Source organism: Rattus rattus, chromosome 8, assembly GCF_011064425.1.
Source record: "Rattus rattus isolate New Zealand chromosome 8, Rrattus_CSIRO_v1, whole genome shotgun sequence".
Taxonomy (NCBI): Eukaryota; Metazoa; Chordata; class Mammalia; order Rodentia; family Muridae; genus Rattus; species Rattus rattus.
The window spans coordinates 69,561,015-69,578,514 of NC_046161.1; the positions used below are offsets into that span (position 1 = coordinate 69,561,015).

The following is a 17,500-nucleotide window of genomic DNA, read 5'->3' on the forward strand; positions in this document are numbered from 1 at the left end:
GTGGTACACACATGTCACCCCAGCAAGTGGGGAGGCAGAAACAGGGGCTTTCTAGTCTTCTTGTATTCTGATCTGGGTAAGCGCCAACTCTACATGAGAGGCCCTGTCTCAAAACAAGGTAGACCCTGTTCTTAAGATTGTCCTTTGGCCTCCATACACATGTTTACATACACGTTTACACACATGAACACACACACTGTACATGAAAGCATCCACATATACACATAGATATAGGGATATGGGTTCAACATTGTGAGCAGGGTGTGGCCAGATGCCACTAATGGCCCTGATTTGTAAGTAGGGCTTGGATCTACAGAGAGGGGTAGCTGGGCTCTGAAGAGAGTCCAGCTGAGCCAAAGGACCCAGTAGAGCCAGGGGATGTCTCTTCTCTTCTGCCAGACAGCACAGTGCATGCATTCAGACAGTTGTACAGTTGTCCTCTCTCTCAGTCCCAGGAAGCCATGGACATCACCATGCGGGAGGCCCTCCATACATAATGGAGTTCTGGCTGTGGAGGTGGCGGGAACCATCACCCTGGATCCGCTCATTTAGATAGCTGTCATGATTGTGTATTTGGTCTGTGCTGGTGGGGATACTAAAACCCTCCCTGTTCCCTTCCAGTTTCATCTCTGTGCCGCCTTTTTTCAAGAAAGCCCTGTTCCATCTTCTCCCTTTGGGGCAATGATCACAGTCAAATCTGCAAAGCAGGTCATCAAGCCAAACACCAAGCACTTCCGGACCACGGTTGGGAACAAGGTACGCAGGGGCGAGGTAGGAGACGGTCACAGTAAGGCCAGCTCGGGGGAGCCAGACCGCCGTGGACACACAGCCCGGGCCTGGCTTCAGACAACCCATCTTCAACCTAACTTCAGCTTAGCACATCCCAGCGCTCCCTCCCTACCCATGAGTAGTCACATGGTGTATTAGCTTTCTGCTGCCAGGGAACCCTGGGCAGGTAGGCTGTACCTGTTAACCACAGTCATAGCACGAAGCCTGCCCTGACAGTTGCTTGTGCGAAGTTACCTCCTCTTTTGAAAGAAGTTTTAAAAACTTTTCTTTATGTGTGTAGGGGTGTATATATGTGAGGACACGGGTGCTCACAGAGGACAGAAAAGGGTGTTGGAGCACCTGGAGCTAGAGTTCCAGGCATCTGTAAACTACCCAATGTGGGTGCTGGGACCAAGACTAAGGTCCTTCGGTAGAGCCTCAAGTGCTCTCTGACTGGCTCTCCAGCCCCAAAGTTACCTCTTCTTATGATCATCTTTATTTGTTTGCAATAAGCAGTGAGTTATTACAGAGTAACGTCTGACCTCGGGTCCTGCTTCCCAGTTCCGCAGCTCCCTGTTCTTGCTCATGGAAACCCTCAATGCCACCACACCCCACTACGTCCGGTGCATTAAGCCAAATGATGAGAAGCTGCCTTTTGAGTGAGTATTCCTGTCAGAGAAGGAGAGCCCTGCAAAGGTGACATCCTACTGTGGCCAAAGGCAACTTAAGGAAGAAAGTTCTTGGGCTAGTGCTTCGGGAGGGAGACTCTCTCTAATGGCGGAGGAGGAGGAGGCGAGGCAGCAGACAGTCAGAGCAGGAAGCTAAGACCTCGAATCTCCATTCACACACAGGAAGCAGAGAGAGCTAATTGGAAATGGGCCAAGGCTACAAACCCTCAAAGCACCTCCTGCCCCAACGCACACACTATGTGCTTCCTCTAGTAAGGCTCCAACTCCTAAACGTTCCATAACCTTCCCAAACAGGTCACAACTGGGGACTAAGTCGTGTCTGGCAGTGGGGGCACACGCCTTTAATCCCAGAAGTAAGGAGGCAGAGGCGGGTGGATCTCTGAGTCTGAGGCCAGCCTGGTTCATAGAGCGAGGTCTAGAAAGAACAGCCAGAGCTACACAGAGAAACCCTGTCTCAAAACAAAATGGAAAAACACACCAAAATGCACAAAAATGAAAAAAAAAAAAAAAGCACCACCAACAGAAAACACAGCCTGTGGGGTTTTTTCTCATTCAGAGTACGAAGATTTTGGAGTTTTCTGAGATTTCCCATGAACTTTCTGAGTTCTTCAATGATTCAAGCAGGGCTGCCTTTTACATATTTACACCCCTGAGCTTGAAATAATTGTCTGCAAGCCAAGGTTAAACACCCAGGACCCAGCCTCCCTGCATACATAAGGGAGCATATGTGTCTGTAGGCTACCAACAGTGTTAGACCTGTGCCCCAAGCTACTGTAGGCTTCTTTTTTTTTCCCTCCATCTTTCTGTAGTTGGGTATTTCTTATTTACATCTCAATTGTTATTCCCTTTCCCCGCCTCCAGGCCAACATCCCCCTAGCCCCTACCCCTCCCCTTCTAGATAGATGTTTCCCTCCCCATCCTCCCCCATTACCTCCCTCCCCCCAAACAATCACATTCACTGGGGGTACAGTCTTGGCAGGACCAGGGCTTCCCTTCCACTGGTGCTCTTACTAGGATATTCATTGCTACCTATGAGGTCAGAGTCCAGGGTCAGTCCATGTATAGTCTTTGGGTAGTGGCTTAGTCCCTGGAAGCTCTGGTTGGTTGGCATTGTTGTTCATATGGGGTCTCGAGCCCTTCAAGCTCTTCCAGTTCTTTCTCTGATTCCTTCAACGGGGTCCTATTCTCAGTTCAGTGGTTTGCTGCTGGCATTCTCCTCTGTATTTGCTGTATTCTGGCTGTGTCTCTCAGGAGCGATCTACCTCCGGCTCCTGTCGGCCTGCACTTCTTTGCTTCATCCATCTTGTCTAGTTGGGTGGCTGTATATGTATGGGCCACATGTGGGGCAGGCTCTGAATGGGCGTTCCTTCAGCCTCTGTTCTAAACTTTGCCTCTCTATTCCCTCCCAAGGGTATTCTTGTTCCCCCTTTAAAGAAGGAGTGAAGCGTTTGCATTTTGGTCCTCCTTCTTGAATTTCATGTGTTGTGTGTACCTAGAGTAATTCAAGCATTTGGGCTAATATCCACTTATCAATGAGTGCATACCATGTGTGTTTTTCTGTGATTGGGTTACCTCACTTAGGATGATATTTTCCAGTTCCAACCATTTGCCTATGAATTTCATAAAGTCATTGTTTTTGATAGCTGAGTAGTATTCCATTGTGTAGATGTACGACATTTTCTGTATCCATTCCTCTGTTGAAGGGCATCTGGGTTCTTTCCAGCTTCTGGCTATTATAAATAAGACTGCTATGAACATAGTGGAGCATGTTTCTTTGTTGTATGTTAGGGCATCTTTTGGGTATATGTCCAAGAGGATATAGCTGGGTCCTCAGGTAGTTCAATGTCCAATTTTCTGAGGAACCTCCAGACTGATTCCCAGAATGGTTGTACCAGTCTGCAATCCCACCAACAATGGAGGAGTGTTCCTCTTTCTCCACATCCTCGCCAGCATTTGCTGTCACCTGAGTTTTTGATCTTAGCCATTCTCACTGGTGTGAGGTGAAATCACAGGGTTGTTTTGATTTGCATTTCCCTTATGACTAAAGATGTTGAACATTTCTTTAGGTGCTTCTCAGCCATTCAGCATTCCTCAGCTATGAATTCTTTGTTTAGCTCTGAACCCCATTTTTAATAGGGTTATTTGTCTCCCTGCAGTCTAACCCGTGAGTTCTTTGTATATTTTGGATATAAGCCCTCTATCAGTTGTAGGATTGGTAAAGATCTTTTCCCAATCTGTTGGTTGCCATTTTGTCCTAACAACAGTGTCCTTTGCCTTACAGAAGCTTTGCAGTTTTTATGAGATCCCATTTGTTGATTCTTGATCTTAGAGCATAAGCCATTGGTGTTTTGTTTGGGAAATTTTCTCCAGTGCCCATGTGTTTCCAGATGCTTCCCCACTTTTTTCTTCTATTAGTTTGAGTGTATCTGGTTTGATGTGGAGGTCCTTGATCCACTTGGACTTAAGCTTTGTACAGGGTGATAAGCATGGATCGATCTGCATTCTTCTACATGCTGACCTCCAGTTGAACCAGCACCATTTGCTGAAAATGCTGTCTTTTTTCCATTGGATGGTTTTGGCTCCTTTGTCAAAAATCAAGTGACCATAGATGTATGGGTTCATTTCTGGGTCTTCAATTCTATTCCACTGGTCTATCTGTCTGTCTCTGTACCAATACCATGCAGTTTTTATCACTATTGCTCTGTAATACTGCTTGAGTTCAAGGATAGTGATTCCCCCAGAAGTCCTTTTATTGTTGAGGATAGTTTTAGCTATCCTGGATTTTTTGTTATTCCAGATGAATTTGCAAATTGTTCTTTCTAACTCTATGAAGAATTGGGTTAGGATTTTGATGGGGATTGCATTGAATCTGTAGATCGCTTTTGGTAAAATGGCCATTTTTACTATATTAATCCTGCCAATCCATGAGCATGGGAGATCTTTCCATCTTCTGAGATCTTCTTCAATTTCTTTCTTCAGAGGCTTGAAGTTCTTATCATACAGATCTTTCACTCGCTTGGTTAAAGTCACACCGAAGGCATCCCTCCATTGGATGGGAGCCGAAATGTTACCGCCCACACATCTTTTTGCCTGTTGATACTGTTAGTTCATGTTTTCCCCCACAAGGTGGCCCTTTTCCCATCACCCCCCTTAGACCTCCTTCCCCTGCCTACCTACACCCCCAGCTTCTAGCCTCACAGAGAGGCTATTCCAGAACATTCTGTCAATGTGTCTGGTGCTCTGTATGTGTGTTGGGGGTGAAGGGGCAACGGGACTGAATCTTGCTGCCCGGGAGTCTGAAGCCCAGGCCTCCTGTGCACATGGTCTGCATCACTCGGTAGCTATGAAGCCTTAACACATAAAATTGCTTTAAGGTTTGACTCCAAACGGATTGTCCAGCAGCTGCGAGCCTGTGGCGTTTTAGAAACGATTCGGATCAGTGCCCAGAGCTACCCTTCCAGGTAGGCTGTTGTGAGTGAAGGCACAGAGAAGCCACCAAAGGGGACCACACCCATTGGTAGAAAGTTTATTCAGGGGGAATCAAACTGGTGTTGTGTGTGGTGTGTTTGGGGAATCAAACGAGTGTGTGTGTGCATGTGTGTGGTTCATGGGAGGTGGGTGTGAACCAAAATCCCCGGGGGCTAGTGTGGGGACTTTTACCTGTTGCAGACTTGGTTGAGTTAAACAGGAACTGGATGCCCTTTGTGGGAGGTAGTTAACTGTAGGGGGCCGATGAGGGAAGTAAAGACTTTTCCTAACAAAAAGCTGCTTCACAAGATTTCTGAGGAACACTGAGTTTAAGTTTTTGTCTACCCGGTAACTGGTAGCCATCCTTTTCTTTCCCCAATCAGAGTCCAGACTGAGCTGAACCAAGGCTGTCCTTCGGGACGCCATCAATGGCACTGCCTTTTGGGGGGTCCACTTCGGACCTAACAGTTGTCAGTCCTTGTTCAAGTGTTTGCTGAGAACAGAGGGTGCAGTGGCAATATTTTTTGCATGCTTTGCATTTTGCAAAGTGCATTATCCTGGGAGAGGGACAGGTGGGAAATGCCCATCTTTCTTCACCGTGACGAAATCCCCAAGGAGACAAGGGAGATGAGTTTATTTTGGCTTATGGTATCAAAGGTGTCAATGGCCCTTTAGCTCTGTTGCTCCTGGGCACATCACTGAAGGCAGGAGGCAGTCAGAGGGATTAGAAGGGGCCAGTTGACAAAGCCGTACCCACAGTGAGCTTCTGCATCCAGCTCAGCCCTCTCTCCTTCCTGGTTTCCACCCACTCTCTGATAGCACCTAATTCAGCCCCCATCCCTGGGCTAATCCATGACTTAGGCCAGAACCCTCACGATTCAGTGTTTTTCAAGAGTCTCACCTCTGAGCACTGCACTAAGGACCTAGCCTTACACATCCGAGTCTTTGGGATATATGTAATATCCAAACTGTGACACAAGTGCTGTGTATCTCAGAAGCTACCAGCACCCCAGGCCCCCATCTCAGCTGCCTTGTCGGAACAGGAGCTGAGGAGGGTCAGAGGAATGGAGGATGGGCTAAGTCTGTTCATAGAGAAGGTGCGCGTGCTGGATGGTCTTGGTGGTGACACAGAGAGGGTCACCTGAGCCCACTCCACCGTGTCCCCTGTGGGAGGGGGCTGAGGGAAGCAGCGCAGTCTACTGCACGAAGAGCCTCCTCCCTGACACACCTGCCCGCTTCTCCCCGACTTTTCAGGTGGACATACCTCGAGTTCTACAGTCGCTACGGCGTCCTCATGACCCAGCAGGAGCTGTCCCTCAGTGATAAGAAGGAGGTTTGCAAGGTGGTTTTGCACAGGCTCATCCAGGTGGGTCTCACCTGCTGGGCTCTTCCCGGCCGTATGCCTCTCAAACATATCCCTTCCTATGCAGTAAGATAACGGCAGTCATGGCCCCTGAGGTAAGAGCCCTTAACAGCAGGCATTTCCTGTGGAGATGCAAACCCTGGATTCTGCAGCCATCCTCCCGGGATCCAATACCGTCTGACAGGACATGGTCAGATGAGGTGGAACCAGCTCCACAAGGTGGTCGTGTTGCTCAGCATGAATTGAGATTATCGCTGAGGCGATGAGTTAGGCCAGAGAGGAGATGACAAGCTATGACCGTGGGGACATGGAATAGGGGCGTGACGATGGCAAGCTACGATGGCTAGGAAATGGGACAGAGACTTGAACCCAAAACCAGGACAGAAAACAATATGCACCTTGAAGTAAATGTTTCTAGATTATGATTCTGGGTTTGTTTGTTTGTTTGTTTTTTGTTTTGTTTTGTTTTGTTTTTTGTTTTTTTTTTGTTTTTTTTTTTTTTTTTTTTTTTTTTTCCCCTGCCTTGTACATAAGCAATACCAATGATTTGAGAATCATTTGACTCTCTCAAATTGCAAAAAACAAAAAAAAACAAAAAAAACAAAAACCTTTATTTTGTAGTTATATCTCTCTTCTCTTCCAGGATTCTAACCAGTACCAGTTTGGCAGAACCAAGATTTTCTTCAGAGCAGGACAAGTGGCTTATTTAGAGAAACTCCGCTTGGATAAACTGAGGCAGGGCTGTATTGTGATCCAAAAGCATGTGCGTGGCTGGCTGCAGAGGAAGAAGTTCCTCCGAGAGAGACGAGCTGCCCTGACAATCCAGCATTACTTCCGGGGCCAGCAGACAGTGAGGTGAGTGGTGAGGAAGGTGGCACTGGGGCTACTTCCCAGGGCTCCCCGTGGAGAGCAGCTAGGTCACAGGGCCTTCGCGGGCCATGTACCCAGGAGAGGAGGAGCTGCTGAGGACAAGACCCCTTCTCTTGCTCCGTGGACACAGGTGTGGGTCAGAAGCCCCCTCCAGTGGCCATGAGCCTGGGTATGAGAAGGGTCTGTCCTGTGTGCCAGCTCTCCTACAGTACAATATAGAGATTATTTCATGGTTATTTTACTTATATTTCTTGGCCATTCATATATCTCCCTCCTCGTGGATTCCTCCCCTTCCATACACTCTGAAGAGAAGAGTCTATGTTTACCTCCTATACTTCAGGCAGCCGTTAACACGTTTTTCTCTGTGGAGTCACATAGTAACTATTGGAGCCCTTAACAGTCATGACCTCTGGTTCAGCTTCTGCCGTTATAGCCTGAAAGCAGGTACACTAGTCTGTGTTTCATAGCTGTAAGAAAGGGCCTGAGGCTTGACACTTTATAAGGAAAAGAGATTTGTTCAGACCACAGTTCTGGAGTACGAATTGTTTTGGCCTCTGATAATGGCCTCTATTGCTATGACACAGTGTGACTGAGAAAGTAGCCAGAAACAACCATGTGGAGGAGGGACCAAGTGCCTGGGGCTTCCTCTCTATATATATAAATTCACTCTCTTGGGCAACTGGGTCAGCAGAATGCTGGGTTTAAGGCAAGGCTGGGCCGCATAACAAGTACTAGGCCAGTCAAGACTTCATAACAAGGCCCTGTCTCTAAATAAGTAAGGGCTGGAGAGTTGGCTCTGCAGGGGAGAGTGCTTGCTACAAGGTGTAACCACTAAGAACAGTTTGTATCCAAGCACCATATAAAAACAGCTGAGCTTGTCCACACAGGCCTAAACCAGGAAGGCAGGAGCACGGCTAGGGCTTGCTGGCCACCGGCCTGGCTCCAGGTTCAACAAGAGACTTTGTCTCAAGTGAATTAGGCAGAGAGTGAGAGTCGGAACATCACGTTCTCCTCTGACTCCAGATCTGCAGCTCCCAACCCATCTTCCACAAATGAATGAATGAGCAAGTAGGGTTCCGGGGTACTGTCTCGTCATCACAGTCTCTGTGGACCTGCGCTGTGCGCCTGTGCACTAACTGGGCAGGCAGACACTGTGTCAGGGATCCCACATGGCTCCCCAGCACCACACAGTGTCAGGGGAAGCCCAGGCAGGCCTGAAGTTGCATCAGGATGAACTCTTCGATGGTAGAGATGTTAGAACCTGAGAACCTCCCACCCCCGGCACTGAAAGGTGCTGCCCACTCTCTGGTTCACGGTGAAGGCTGAGGCTCTAGTCACCCACTCACACTGCTGTCTCTCCACCCAAGGAAGGCCATCACTGCCACTGCCTTGAAGGAGGCCTGGGCAGCCATCATCCTCCAGAAGCATTGCCGAGGCTACCTGGTCCGTAACCTGTACCAGCTGATCCGTGTGGCCACCATCACCATCCAGGCACATACCAGGGGCTTCCTGGCCAGGAGGCGGTACCGGAAGGTATGGAGTGAACTTAGGCTGCTGTTCCTCGCTGCACTTTCCTCAAGGCAAGGGTTCTGGTGAGAGAGGTATCCTCACTGCCCTGGGGGTTTGCCTGAGGGGTTGCTCCAGAAGTCTGGGATGAAGGCTCAGTGGGTCGATGATGGGAGACTCCTGTCTGCACCGTGCAAGTGCTCCAGGGCTGGGTCTCCCAGTGATGAAGGACCCAGAGAGAGAAACAGGAGGTCGGTCTGACATTTCACCAAACTCCTTCTCCAGTTGCTGCAGGAGCACAAGGCAGTGATCCTTCAGAAGTATGCGAGGGCATGGCTGGCCCGGCGCAGATTCCAGAACATCCGCAGGTTCGTGCTCAACATTCAGCTGACTTACAGGGTCCAGCGCTTGCAGAAGAAGCTGGAGGATCAGGTAGGCACCCAGAGCATCTGTGCATGTGTGTGTGTGCATATGCATGTGTGTGTGTATGTGCATGGCTGGTGTGTGTATGTTCGTGTGTGTGCATGATCATATGTGTAGGGTATATGTGTAGGTGCACATACATGTGTGTGCATGTTTGGTCACTCTGCTTTATTCTTTTTGAAGCAATGACTGCCAGTCAAACCAAGAGCTCACTCGCATTGCTAGTAACTCTACTAGGCAGCTTCCTCTAGGAATCCCCAGGCTCGACCGTCCAAGGCTGGCATCGCAGGCCACCACGCCCCCCAGCATGTTTGTGGATTCTGGAAACCCAAAGCACTTTGGCTTTGGAGGCAGCTCTTCCCCTGCCTTTGCCTGCCTCCTGTGAGTCTATCTTGACCTATTAAGTGCCCCAGCTGTGCTGCCCAAAACCCACTCCATGGCCACTGGAGCTATCCAAGCTCCCTCTTAAGAAGTCCTTTATTTTTTGTTTTTCCTTTTGTTTTTATTTCGTTTTGTTTGTTTTGTTTTGTTTTCAAACAGTAATATCCTGGGTCCATGGATGAGGGCACAGCATATGATTTTTTGAGAGAAACACGATACGGCCTTGAGCATTAAAGTTCTAGTCCCAGGAGCAGACAGGCCCCGTGTGACCAGAGTCACCAGCTCAGAAAGAATCCGCCCCCCTCAGTTCTCTGTGAAGATGCTAGTAAATGTCACCTGCGGTAAGGGTGACTGCTGACAGTAGATGCCACCTTGGAGTGTGAGGCACGAATGCAGCAGCTGCTTCGCTCTGAGCTAACCTCTGACCTCCCCGTCTTTCTCTAGAACAGAGAGAACCACGGGCTGGTGGAGAAGCTGACGAGCCTGGCCGCTCTGCGGGTTGGTGATCTGGAAAAGGTTCAGAGGCTGGAGGCAGAGCTGGAAAAAGCAGCGACCCACAGGCACAGCTATGAGGAGAAGGGCCGGAGATACAGGGACTCGATGGAGGAGGTCAGGAGGTGCCACATGAGCGGCGGGGCCCACCTTCCCGTCTCTGCCTGTGCTTCAGTAAAGCAGGGCTTCAGGGCACTAACAAGGGAGCCCAGAGGACTGGACTCTGAGGAGAAGCTTAGGGAAGGGCTCAGCTTCCCTCCCTGTCCACCTTTACAAGCTGACACAAGTCCCAAGGAGCACAGCTGGCTGCTTCCCCTTCTCCCTCTGTCACACACCTGCATGGGTGCTGGAGGCCTCCTTTCCCTGACCCGTGACTCAGGATCTGGAGAAGACTTTCATCTCTGTGGTCTAGTGAGAAATCCCAACGTCCCCCATTAATCTCCTAACTTTACTGATGGCTACTTGTGCAGCTTGGCCGGGTCACTGACCCTCTGAACTTTTGTTTTCTTATATTTAAAGTAGAAATGACAAAAGGGGGCTGGAAAAAGATTTAAGGGTAAAGTTTTCATGTGAAATAACTTAGCCAGTGTCTACCATGGGCCACACACAGGCGTGAACGGGTGCATTCTAGCATTTTCTAACAGATTTTCATTCATTACTGTCTGTTCTCCTGTGCCTTCCAAAGTCTCGAGGCTCCCACAATGGTAGCCATAAGTCTCCAGAAGGGCCCTCTCTGTGACCTAGTGCATGGAGCAGGGGAGGGATGGTGCCCATACGGCTGCTGTGGCCCTTGGTGGCTCTGCCAGTCATGGCCATCCCCACCAAGGGGTCCACAGGTCCCTGCAGGCCTGTCATCAAGAGAGGTTGAAAGAACAGACTGTACCCTGTTCCCCACCCCCAAATCACAGCAGCCTCAAAATGTGGATCCACCGTGTATTGTGATCTAGGACATTAATTAATAAACTGCCCTGGGTACTCAGAACTCGGGAGAGGCCCGAGACATTCCTTGGACTTGGGCTGTTCTCCCAGATGTCAGATGTCAGTCATGGCTGGGGAGGGGAGGACTGATGTCTGATTTGAAGTCCCCTTGGGTCCCTGATTCTGTGGCTGGTGCAGGCTGTTAACACTGGCTGAGCCAAGCCTATGTGATTGAAGACGTCAGCACAGAGCTTGTCTCCCGGGCCAGCAGCAGGGTCACCAAGGTCTCCTCATGTCCCTTCCCTTCACTAGAGAGTGTCAAAGCTGCAGAAACACAATGCAGAGCTGGAGTCGCAGAGAGAGCGAGCAGAGCAGATGCTTCAAGAGAGGACTGAGGAGCTGAAAGGTACCCGGCACTGGGTGTCAGTCAGCACTGTGGGTACCACGGGGTCTCCCATGTGTGGTTGGTGTATCATGCGTCAAGGGGATAAGTGTGTATAAAAGGTGTGCACTTCACCCTGTCTGTGCCTCATAACCAGCGGCCCTAAGGTTTTACCCAAGGGAGGAGAATGTGGAGTACATAGTGTGTTGTATGTTTGCATGTACTGTGTTGTTCATATGTGTGTAAGTGAGTGAGAGTTTGAGTGTGTATGAGTGTATATGAGAATGTATGTGTAAGAGAGTGTGCGTGTATGGGAATTTGTGTGTGAGTAAGAGTGAGTGTGTAAGAGTGTTCATGAGCCTTCATGAGTGTGTAAGTATGTGAAGATGTGTGCATGAGTGTGTGTGTGTTTGAATATACAAGTGTATGTGTAAGTGTGTAAGAGTCTCATGAGTGGCCTGAGGGACCTTGCACATGCTCTGCCCAGCATGTGGACTAAAGGGGCACCAGGCCCGGGGTGCAGGGCTGAGTGGAGGGGAGGTTATCAGTGCCTCTAGGACAGGACTTCTGGGGTCCCAACAAGAAGGTGCACCCCGACTGTAGACCAAGCTTTGGAGCCCTCTGGAGAGAGTGGGGAGCAGAGGTGTTTGGGAGGAACATGGAGCCTGAGCAGGGAAGGGCTCACCTCACTGAACTGCTTTTTGTTACATCATTGATTGCTTTGTGGGGAGGAGGTTCTTTAAGTGACGTTTTCCACAGGAACATTTAAATCCTCAGATATGTAACCGAAAAATGGCCTGGTTGGTACCCACGGCATGTCTGGGTGGATCGTTTTAGAAGAGTTGTTATTTTTTGAAGCCCCTAACCTTCTTATCTAGTTCGTGAGGAGTTGCATGGTCCCTCACCCCGAGTCTCCACGGTAACAAATCCTCCAAGGTGGCTCTGAAGCGTGAGACACTTAAGACATTGTCTGATAGATTCGTTTCAAAGACTGTTCTCTGTCCACAGAGAAAATGGACCAGCTCACCAGGCAGCTGTTTGATGACGTACAGAAAGAAGAACGGCAGAGACTGTAAGAAATGCTTCCTCGAGCCACATGCCCCTCTCCCAGCTGGCCCATCCTTCCCTTTCCTTCTCCTTTCTCTCCCTCCCTTCCTGTCTCCCTTCCCTTCCCTTCCCTTCCCTTCCCTTCCCTTCCCTTCCCTTCCTTCCCTTCCCTTCCCTTCCTTCCCTTCCCTTCCTTCCCTTCCCCCTTCCCTTCCCTTCCCTTCCCTTCCCTTCCTTCCCTTCCCTCCTCTTCTCTTTGTTTATGATATGGTCCCAGGTATCACTGGCTGTCCTTGAACCTCCTACAGAGCCTAGGATGTCCTTGAACCCCTGACCCCCTGCCTCTCTGTGCATCACCACCGCTGGGAGTGGAACCTAGGGCCTTGGGCTCACTAGTCAAGTCCTCCATCAACAGAGCTACATCCCCACCCACTCTGCTCTTTTCTGACTCGCTTCTCAGCTTGAATCTAGTATAATCCAGATCCCGGCAGGTAGAGCATGGATATTTTTAAGAGGTGGGATTTTTAGAATCTCAAGGGCCTATCTCAAATGATGCCCATGCTCTGAACTGTCCATACTTCTCCTGCTGATAGATCCTCACTGGTCCCATGACCTTGGGTTGGATCCGCCCCCTTCTGACTTCAATCATAAACCATCTGATAATTCTCAGAGATTCAAGTCTGGGCTCCTTTTCTCAGAGAGAGTCCATGGTTTATAGATCTAAGTGGGGAAATGTCAGAGTGATGGGGAGATGTGGAATATTCTCATCATGTTTCTTGGGGGACAGAATCTCAGGGTGCCTGGGATGATGAGGTACCAGTTCCCTATGCAGTTAGCAGAAAACCGTGGTCCAGAGAAGCAGGTGGGGAAGGAGACTTCCAAAGCCTGAGAAGCCACCTGCACCGGTTACCCTGAGCTCCCAGCTGTGCAGCCTCAGTGAGGCTGTGCAGGCTGTGAAGTGAGCAAAACTGTGCCCCCTTAGGCCTCCTTGCAGCTCCGTCTGGGCCCTGGCCATCTATCTGTGTATGCTTGGCCCCTGCACAATCCTCAGAGGCACAAACTGCTAGCAGACCCAACAGGCTCCGTCTTAGGATCTGAGGTTTGTGGTGCCTCAGACTCCGGGTTTAATTTTGGTTTTGGTTTTTACTGGCATCTTGAGAATACTATAGGGGCTGAAGATATGGCTCGGCTGTTAAGAACACTGACTGCTTCTTCTGAGAGGACCCAGGTTCAATTCCCAGCACCCACATAACAGCTAACCATTGTCTGCAATTCTGAGGTCTGACACCCTCACACATCCATACATGCAGGCAAAAACACCATCACATATAAATAAAAATAAATATTTTTTTTAAAAAAGAGAATACTGTAGTCAGTTTGGGGGGTGTTACAAAGTTTAAAGGTTTATTAATATCTATAAAAAGAGATAAAACAGAAATCTCTGTGGAGCATGGGTCTCTTCCTCAAAGTCTCCTTCTTTGGGCTGTTAGAGCAAATCTATCAAGGCTCTGGGTCAGCAACCCAGCAGCAGGAGACTGCAGGAAGCTCACAGAGCCCCCGGGACTGCCCCAGTTCTGACTGGATCCTGTGAAATAAGCAAAGTTTGTCTGTGTCATGTGTCTCTTTATAGTTGTCATCTTACTTCGTCCCTACTTGCTCAATCCAGGGACGCTCTCACAAGGAATTCAGTTTCCACATACTTTGGGGCACCTGGCTTTGCCAAAATATATTCTAAAATTCTTAAAACAAGGGGTGGAGAGATTGATCACTTGTTAGACAGCCAGAGTGGGAGTCGCAGCACTCAAATGAGTTGGGTGTCCAAAGACACCTGTGTCTCTAACTCGGAGGGGTGTGATCCCTCTTCTGGCTTCTGTGTGCAGAGGTGCAAGCATCAGGGTACACAGTGCATACACTTACAGACACCTGCTTTCACACACATAGACATGTAGACACTCAGACACACAGACAGACAGACAGACAATTTTTAAATTTCTTGGAAGGCAAGATCTCTGGATATAAAAATGGTCCGACTGTTTATGTTCCTTATCTGAAGCTTAGGGGCAGAAGGGTTTTGGTTTTAGTTTTCCATATTTTGGAGACTTGACATAGACATTACTAACAGAGCACCCCTCCTCCCACAGTCCCAAATCCTAAATGCTTCAAAGATGGAAAGCTTTCATTATCACACTGGTGGTGCGGTCCTGGATTTTAGCATTTCTGATTTAGTTTGGGGAATTTGGAATGCTCCGCCTGGATTTTTAAGGACTAAACCAGAACCCTGGGACGTCCTGAGAACTTAGAAGGGCCAGAGCGTGACAGAATGTGCCAGGTCTTTGCTGAGGGATGTACATCCCACCCAGGGAACAGTATGGGACACGGGTATGGCCTTGAGATGGCAACACCCTAGCACCCAGTGTGACTTCAAGTCCAGCATCTCTGTCCTGTGCTCTGTGATCCTCGGAGAGTTTCTCACACTGGGTGATCTAAGACATTGGTTTTAGACTAAGAGAACAGGAAACAACAGGACCACAGGCTGCTGTGATGGCCACATGGGTCCTAACCCATCTCCTCCTTTGGTGTGGTCTCTTCAATATTTACTGTATATTGTCTTGTTCAAAAACTAGAAAACCAACTCTAAGTTAGATTTTCTTCTTTTACCGTTTAGACTTCTTGAAAAAAGTTTTGAGCTGAAAACACAAGCTTATGAGAAAGAGATAGAGTCTCTGAGAGAAGAAATTAAAGCCCTCAAGGACGAGAGGACGCAGCTGCACCAGCAGCTGGAGGAGGGACGGGTCACCTCCGACAGCCTGAAGGGGGAGGTGGCCCGTCTAAGCAAGCAGGCAAAGGTGTGTGCTGCCTCCAGTGACTCCCACAGATCTACACAGAAACAGTGGCAATGTCTCGGATTCAGGGTATGGGGCGGGGGGGGGGGTGCCCCAGGTGGACTGTTCTTTTGTTGAGAGATTTATTAACACCATAGAGGGTTTCTAAAGAGAGCTCAGGGGAGGCCTTGCTAGGGGTCCCTTCTTACAGATTAAGGCAAAATGAGGAGGTTGAGTAGCCTGTACTCCGGTTATCATGGATTCCTGGGTGGCAGGGGAGAGGGTAATGGTCCAGCCATGTAGCTAAGTAAGGTGAGTCTATCATACAGGAGGTGCCCCCTGTAACCCCATCTTGCCTAGGGTGTCTGGAAACAGCCTTTCCCCAAAGAAGAGTGAGAGTCTGAATCACAGAGTGCTTTCTTTTATAGCAGCTGAGAGGGTAGAAAGAGAAACGGGTGCTGAGGGGTGAGTGGTCCTGTAGCTGCTAGCCCCATCTTACTTTAGCATTTCCGTGTTCCCAAGGGATCAGACGACAGGAGCATCCATGCAGGCTGAAGGCTCACAACACCGGGTGCTCTATTCTCTCAAGTCCCAGCCTCTAGGCTTTCTGAGAGTGTATTTCATATTTGAAAAGTCATCTTCTAACACTCTAAGATTGTAGCTATGCAGTTCTTTAAATAGACTGACTAAAATAATACTTTCTATTTAAATTATAAATTCAGGTGAACCCTTATTGTTTATCATGTTGTAAACTTATGAACACCTGTACTGAAGTGAAATTGTTGCCATCTGCCTTTTATACTGTTACCCAAAATTCACATGTGTGATCAGGAGGGACCTCAGGTAGGCTGGGGGACACAGCCTGCTTAGTAGACTGCCTTTCTAGCACACAGGAGGCCCTGGCCTTGAACCCCAGAACACCAAAGTCAGAAATAGTGTTGCTCTTCTGTAATTCTAGCATGTGGGTGCTGGGAATCAAGCCCATGCCCTTTGGAAGAGCAGCCAGAGCTCTTAACTGCAGGGCCATCTCTCCAGGCTGATCTTAAACTGGGGGAATTGTGAGCCTGCACTTGGATGCTTTCAGAGGTCTGGCTTTCCAAGATCTTAACCATCATTTAGCTGTCTGAGGAATATAAGGAAATATGAACATTACCTGAAATATGTAAAGAAACACAAAGAGAATCAAGGCTTCTGACTGGGCAGTCCCGTGAGCTTGGCACATGATCCCAAATTCGCCATTTAACCTTCAATTCATCATAGTTTCGTTTTCTAACCATTGAGGGTTCAGCTTGTTCTACTCACTTCAAGGTCTGTTAGGAGGACCAGGTGCCTAGTGCAGCACTCGGTGTTTGATCCCCTCCTCTCCGAGTTGGACGCTGGGGCCTGTCAATACTCAGAGCAACAGAGTGTTTAAGGGAGGGGGATGATCACCCCTGCAACCCCTGAGAATATTTCTGTCTTAATTACAAAATACACAAGCCTGAGGTCTTCCTTGAGATGATCTTACAGTGGTGGATTCAGCCCATTTGAAAGCAGAGCTGCTTGTAAGAAACTGTCCCCTGTGATCTTCCCAGGGTGCCTAGCCTCCAGCCTCTGTGATTATTCCTCCTCTCAGCCTAGCTGAGGACAAAAGCTTCCTAGGAAAGAAATTACCTTCTGCCTTCCCCACCTGTGACATTACCTGACCTGCCCTCTGCCCTTCTCAAGGCAAAATTGTTTACTTCCTTTACAATAGGGGAGCTAATTCCTGCTGCCAAGTAGACCTGCAAACATTTGTGTAGTTGGGCTGCTTCAGGGCAAGCTGTGAGGCTGTCAATGAGAGCGAGATAAGATTCTAGCTAGGAGGCTTCGTGGAGGCGGCAGGCCACCATATGCTGTGTGACGGGCATGCCCTCGCCTGATGGGAAGTGTAACGGCTGTTTTCTCCACACTGGGTTTGTTCTCGGCTCTGCCTTAGACCATCTCTGAGTTTGAGAAGGAGATAGAACTGCTGCAGGCACAGAAGATAGATGTGGAAAAACACGTGCAGTCACAGAAGCGGGAGATGAGAGGTACCGGGGCATGGACTGCTTAGTGGGTCGTCTGGACCGCTTGCTGGTTGGCTGCCTGAGTGGGTGGTTGGTGGGCTGGGGGCCAGCTGGTAGGTTATTCAGTAGCAGGCTGTAGAAACAACTCTGAAGATGCCATGGGAAGAAAGCCGTGCTCAAATTCAATTTATGCTGCTCTCTCTTTCCTTCTAGAACGGATGTCAGAGGTCACCAAGCAGCTTTTGGAGAGCTATGACATTGAAGACGTTAGAAGCAGGTAATCAATTTTACATAATCAGACATTTACAAATGTAAAACAGGTTGGAGAAGTAGCTAAGCGAAGT

At 48.9% G+C, this 17,500-nt stretch overlaps 1 protein-coding gene across 1 annotated transcript in view; it reads left to right on the forward strand.

The window, feature by feature from the left end:
- Myo5c (myosin VC) overlaps positions 1 to 17,500 on the forward strand; it is a 77,325-nt gene that overhangs the window by 39,728 nt on the left and 20,097 nt on the right. Inside the window, exons 15-27 of the mRNA XM_032909725.1 lie at positions 622 to 756; positions 1,330 to 1,427; positions 4,832 to 4,918; positions 6,180 to 6,291; positions 6,932 to 7,143; positions 8,526 to 8,691; positions 8,950 to 9,096; positions 9,913 to 10,077; positions 11,191 to 11,284; positions 12,269 to 12,332; positions 14,973 to 15,153; positions 17,087 to 17,180; positions 17,370 to 17,433. Coding sequence (XP_032765616.1) covers positions 622 to 756; positions 1,330 to 1,427; positions 4,832 to 4,918; positions 6,180 to 6,291; positions 6,932 to 7,143; positions 8,526 to 8,691; positions 8,950 to 9,096; positions 9,913 to 10,077; positions 11,191 to 11,284; positions 12,269 to 12,332; positions 14,973 to 15,153; positions 17,087 to 17,180; positions 17,370 to 17,433 — 1,619 coding nt within the window. The remainder of the gene's footprint in view (positions 1 to 621; positions 757 to 1,329; positions 1,428 to 4,831; positions 4,919 to 6,179; positions 6,292 to 6,931; positions 7,144 to 8,525; positions 8,692 to 8,949; positions 9,097 to 9,912; positions 10,078 to 11,190; positions 11,285 to 12,268; positions 12,333 to 14,972; positions 15,154 to 17,086; positions 17,181 to 17,369; positions 17,434 to 17,500) is intronic.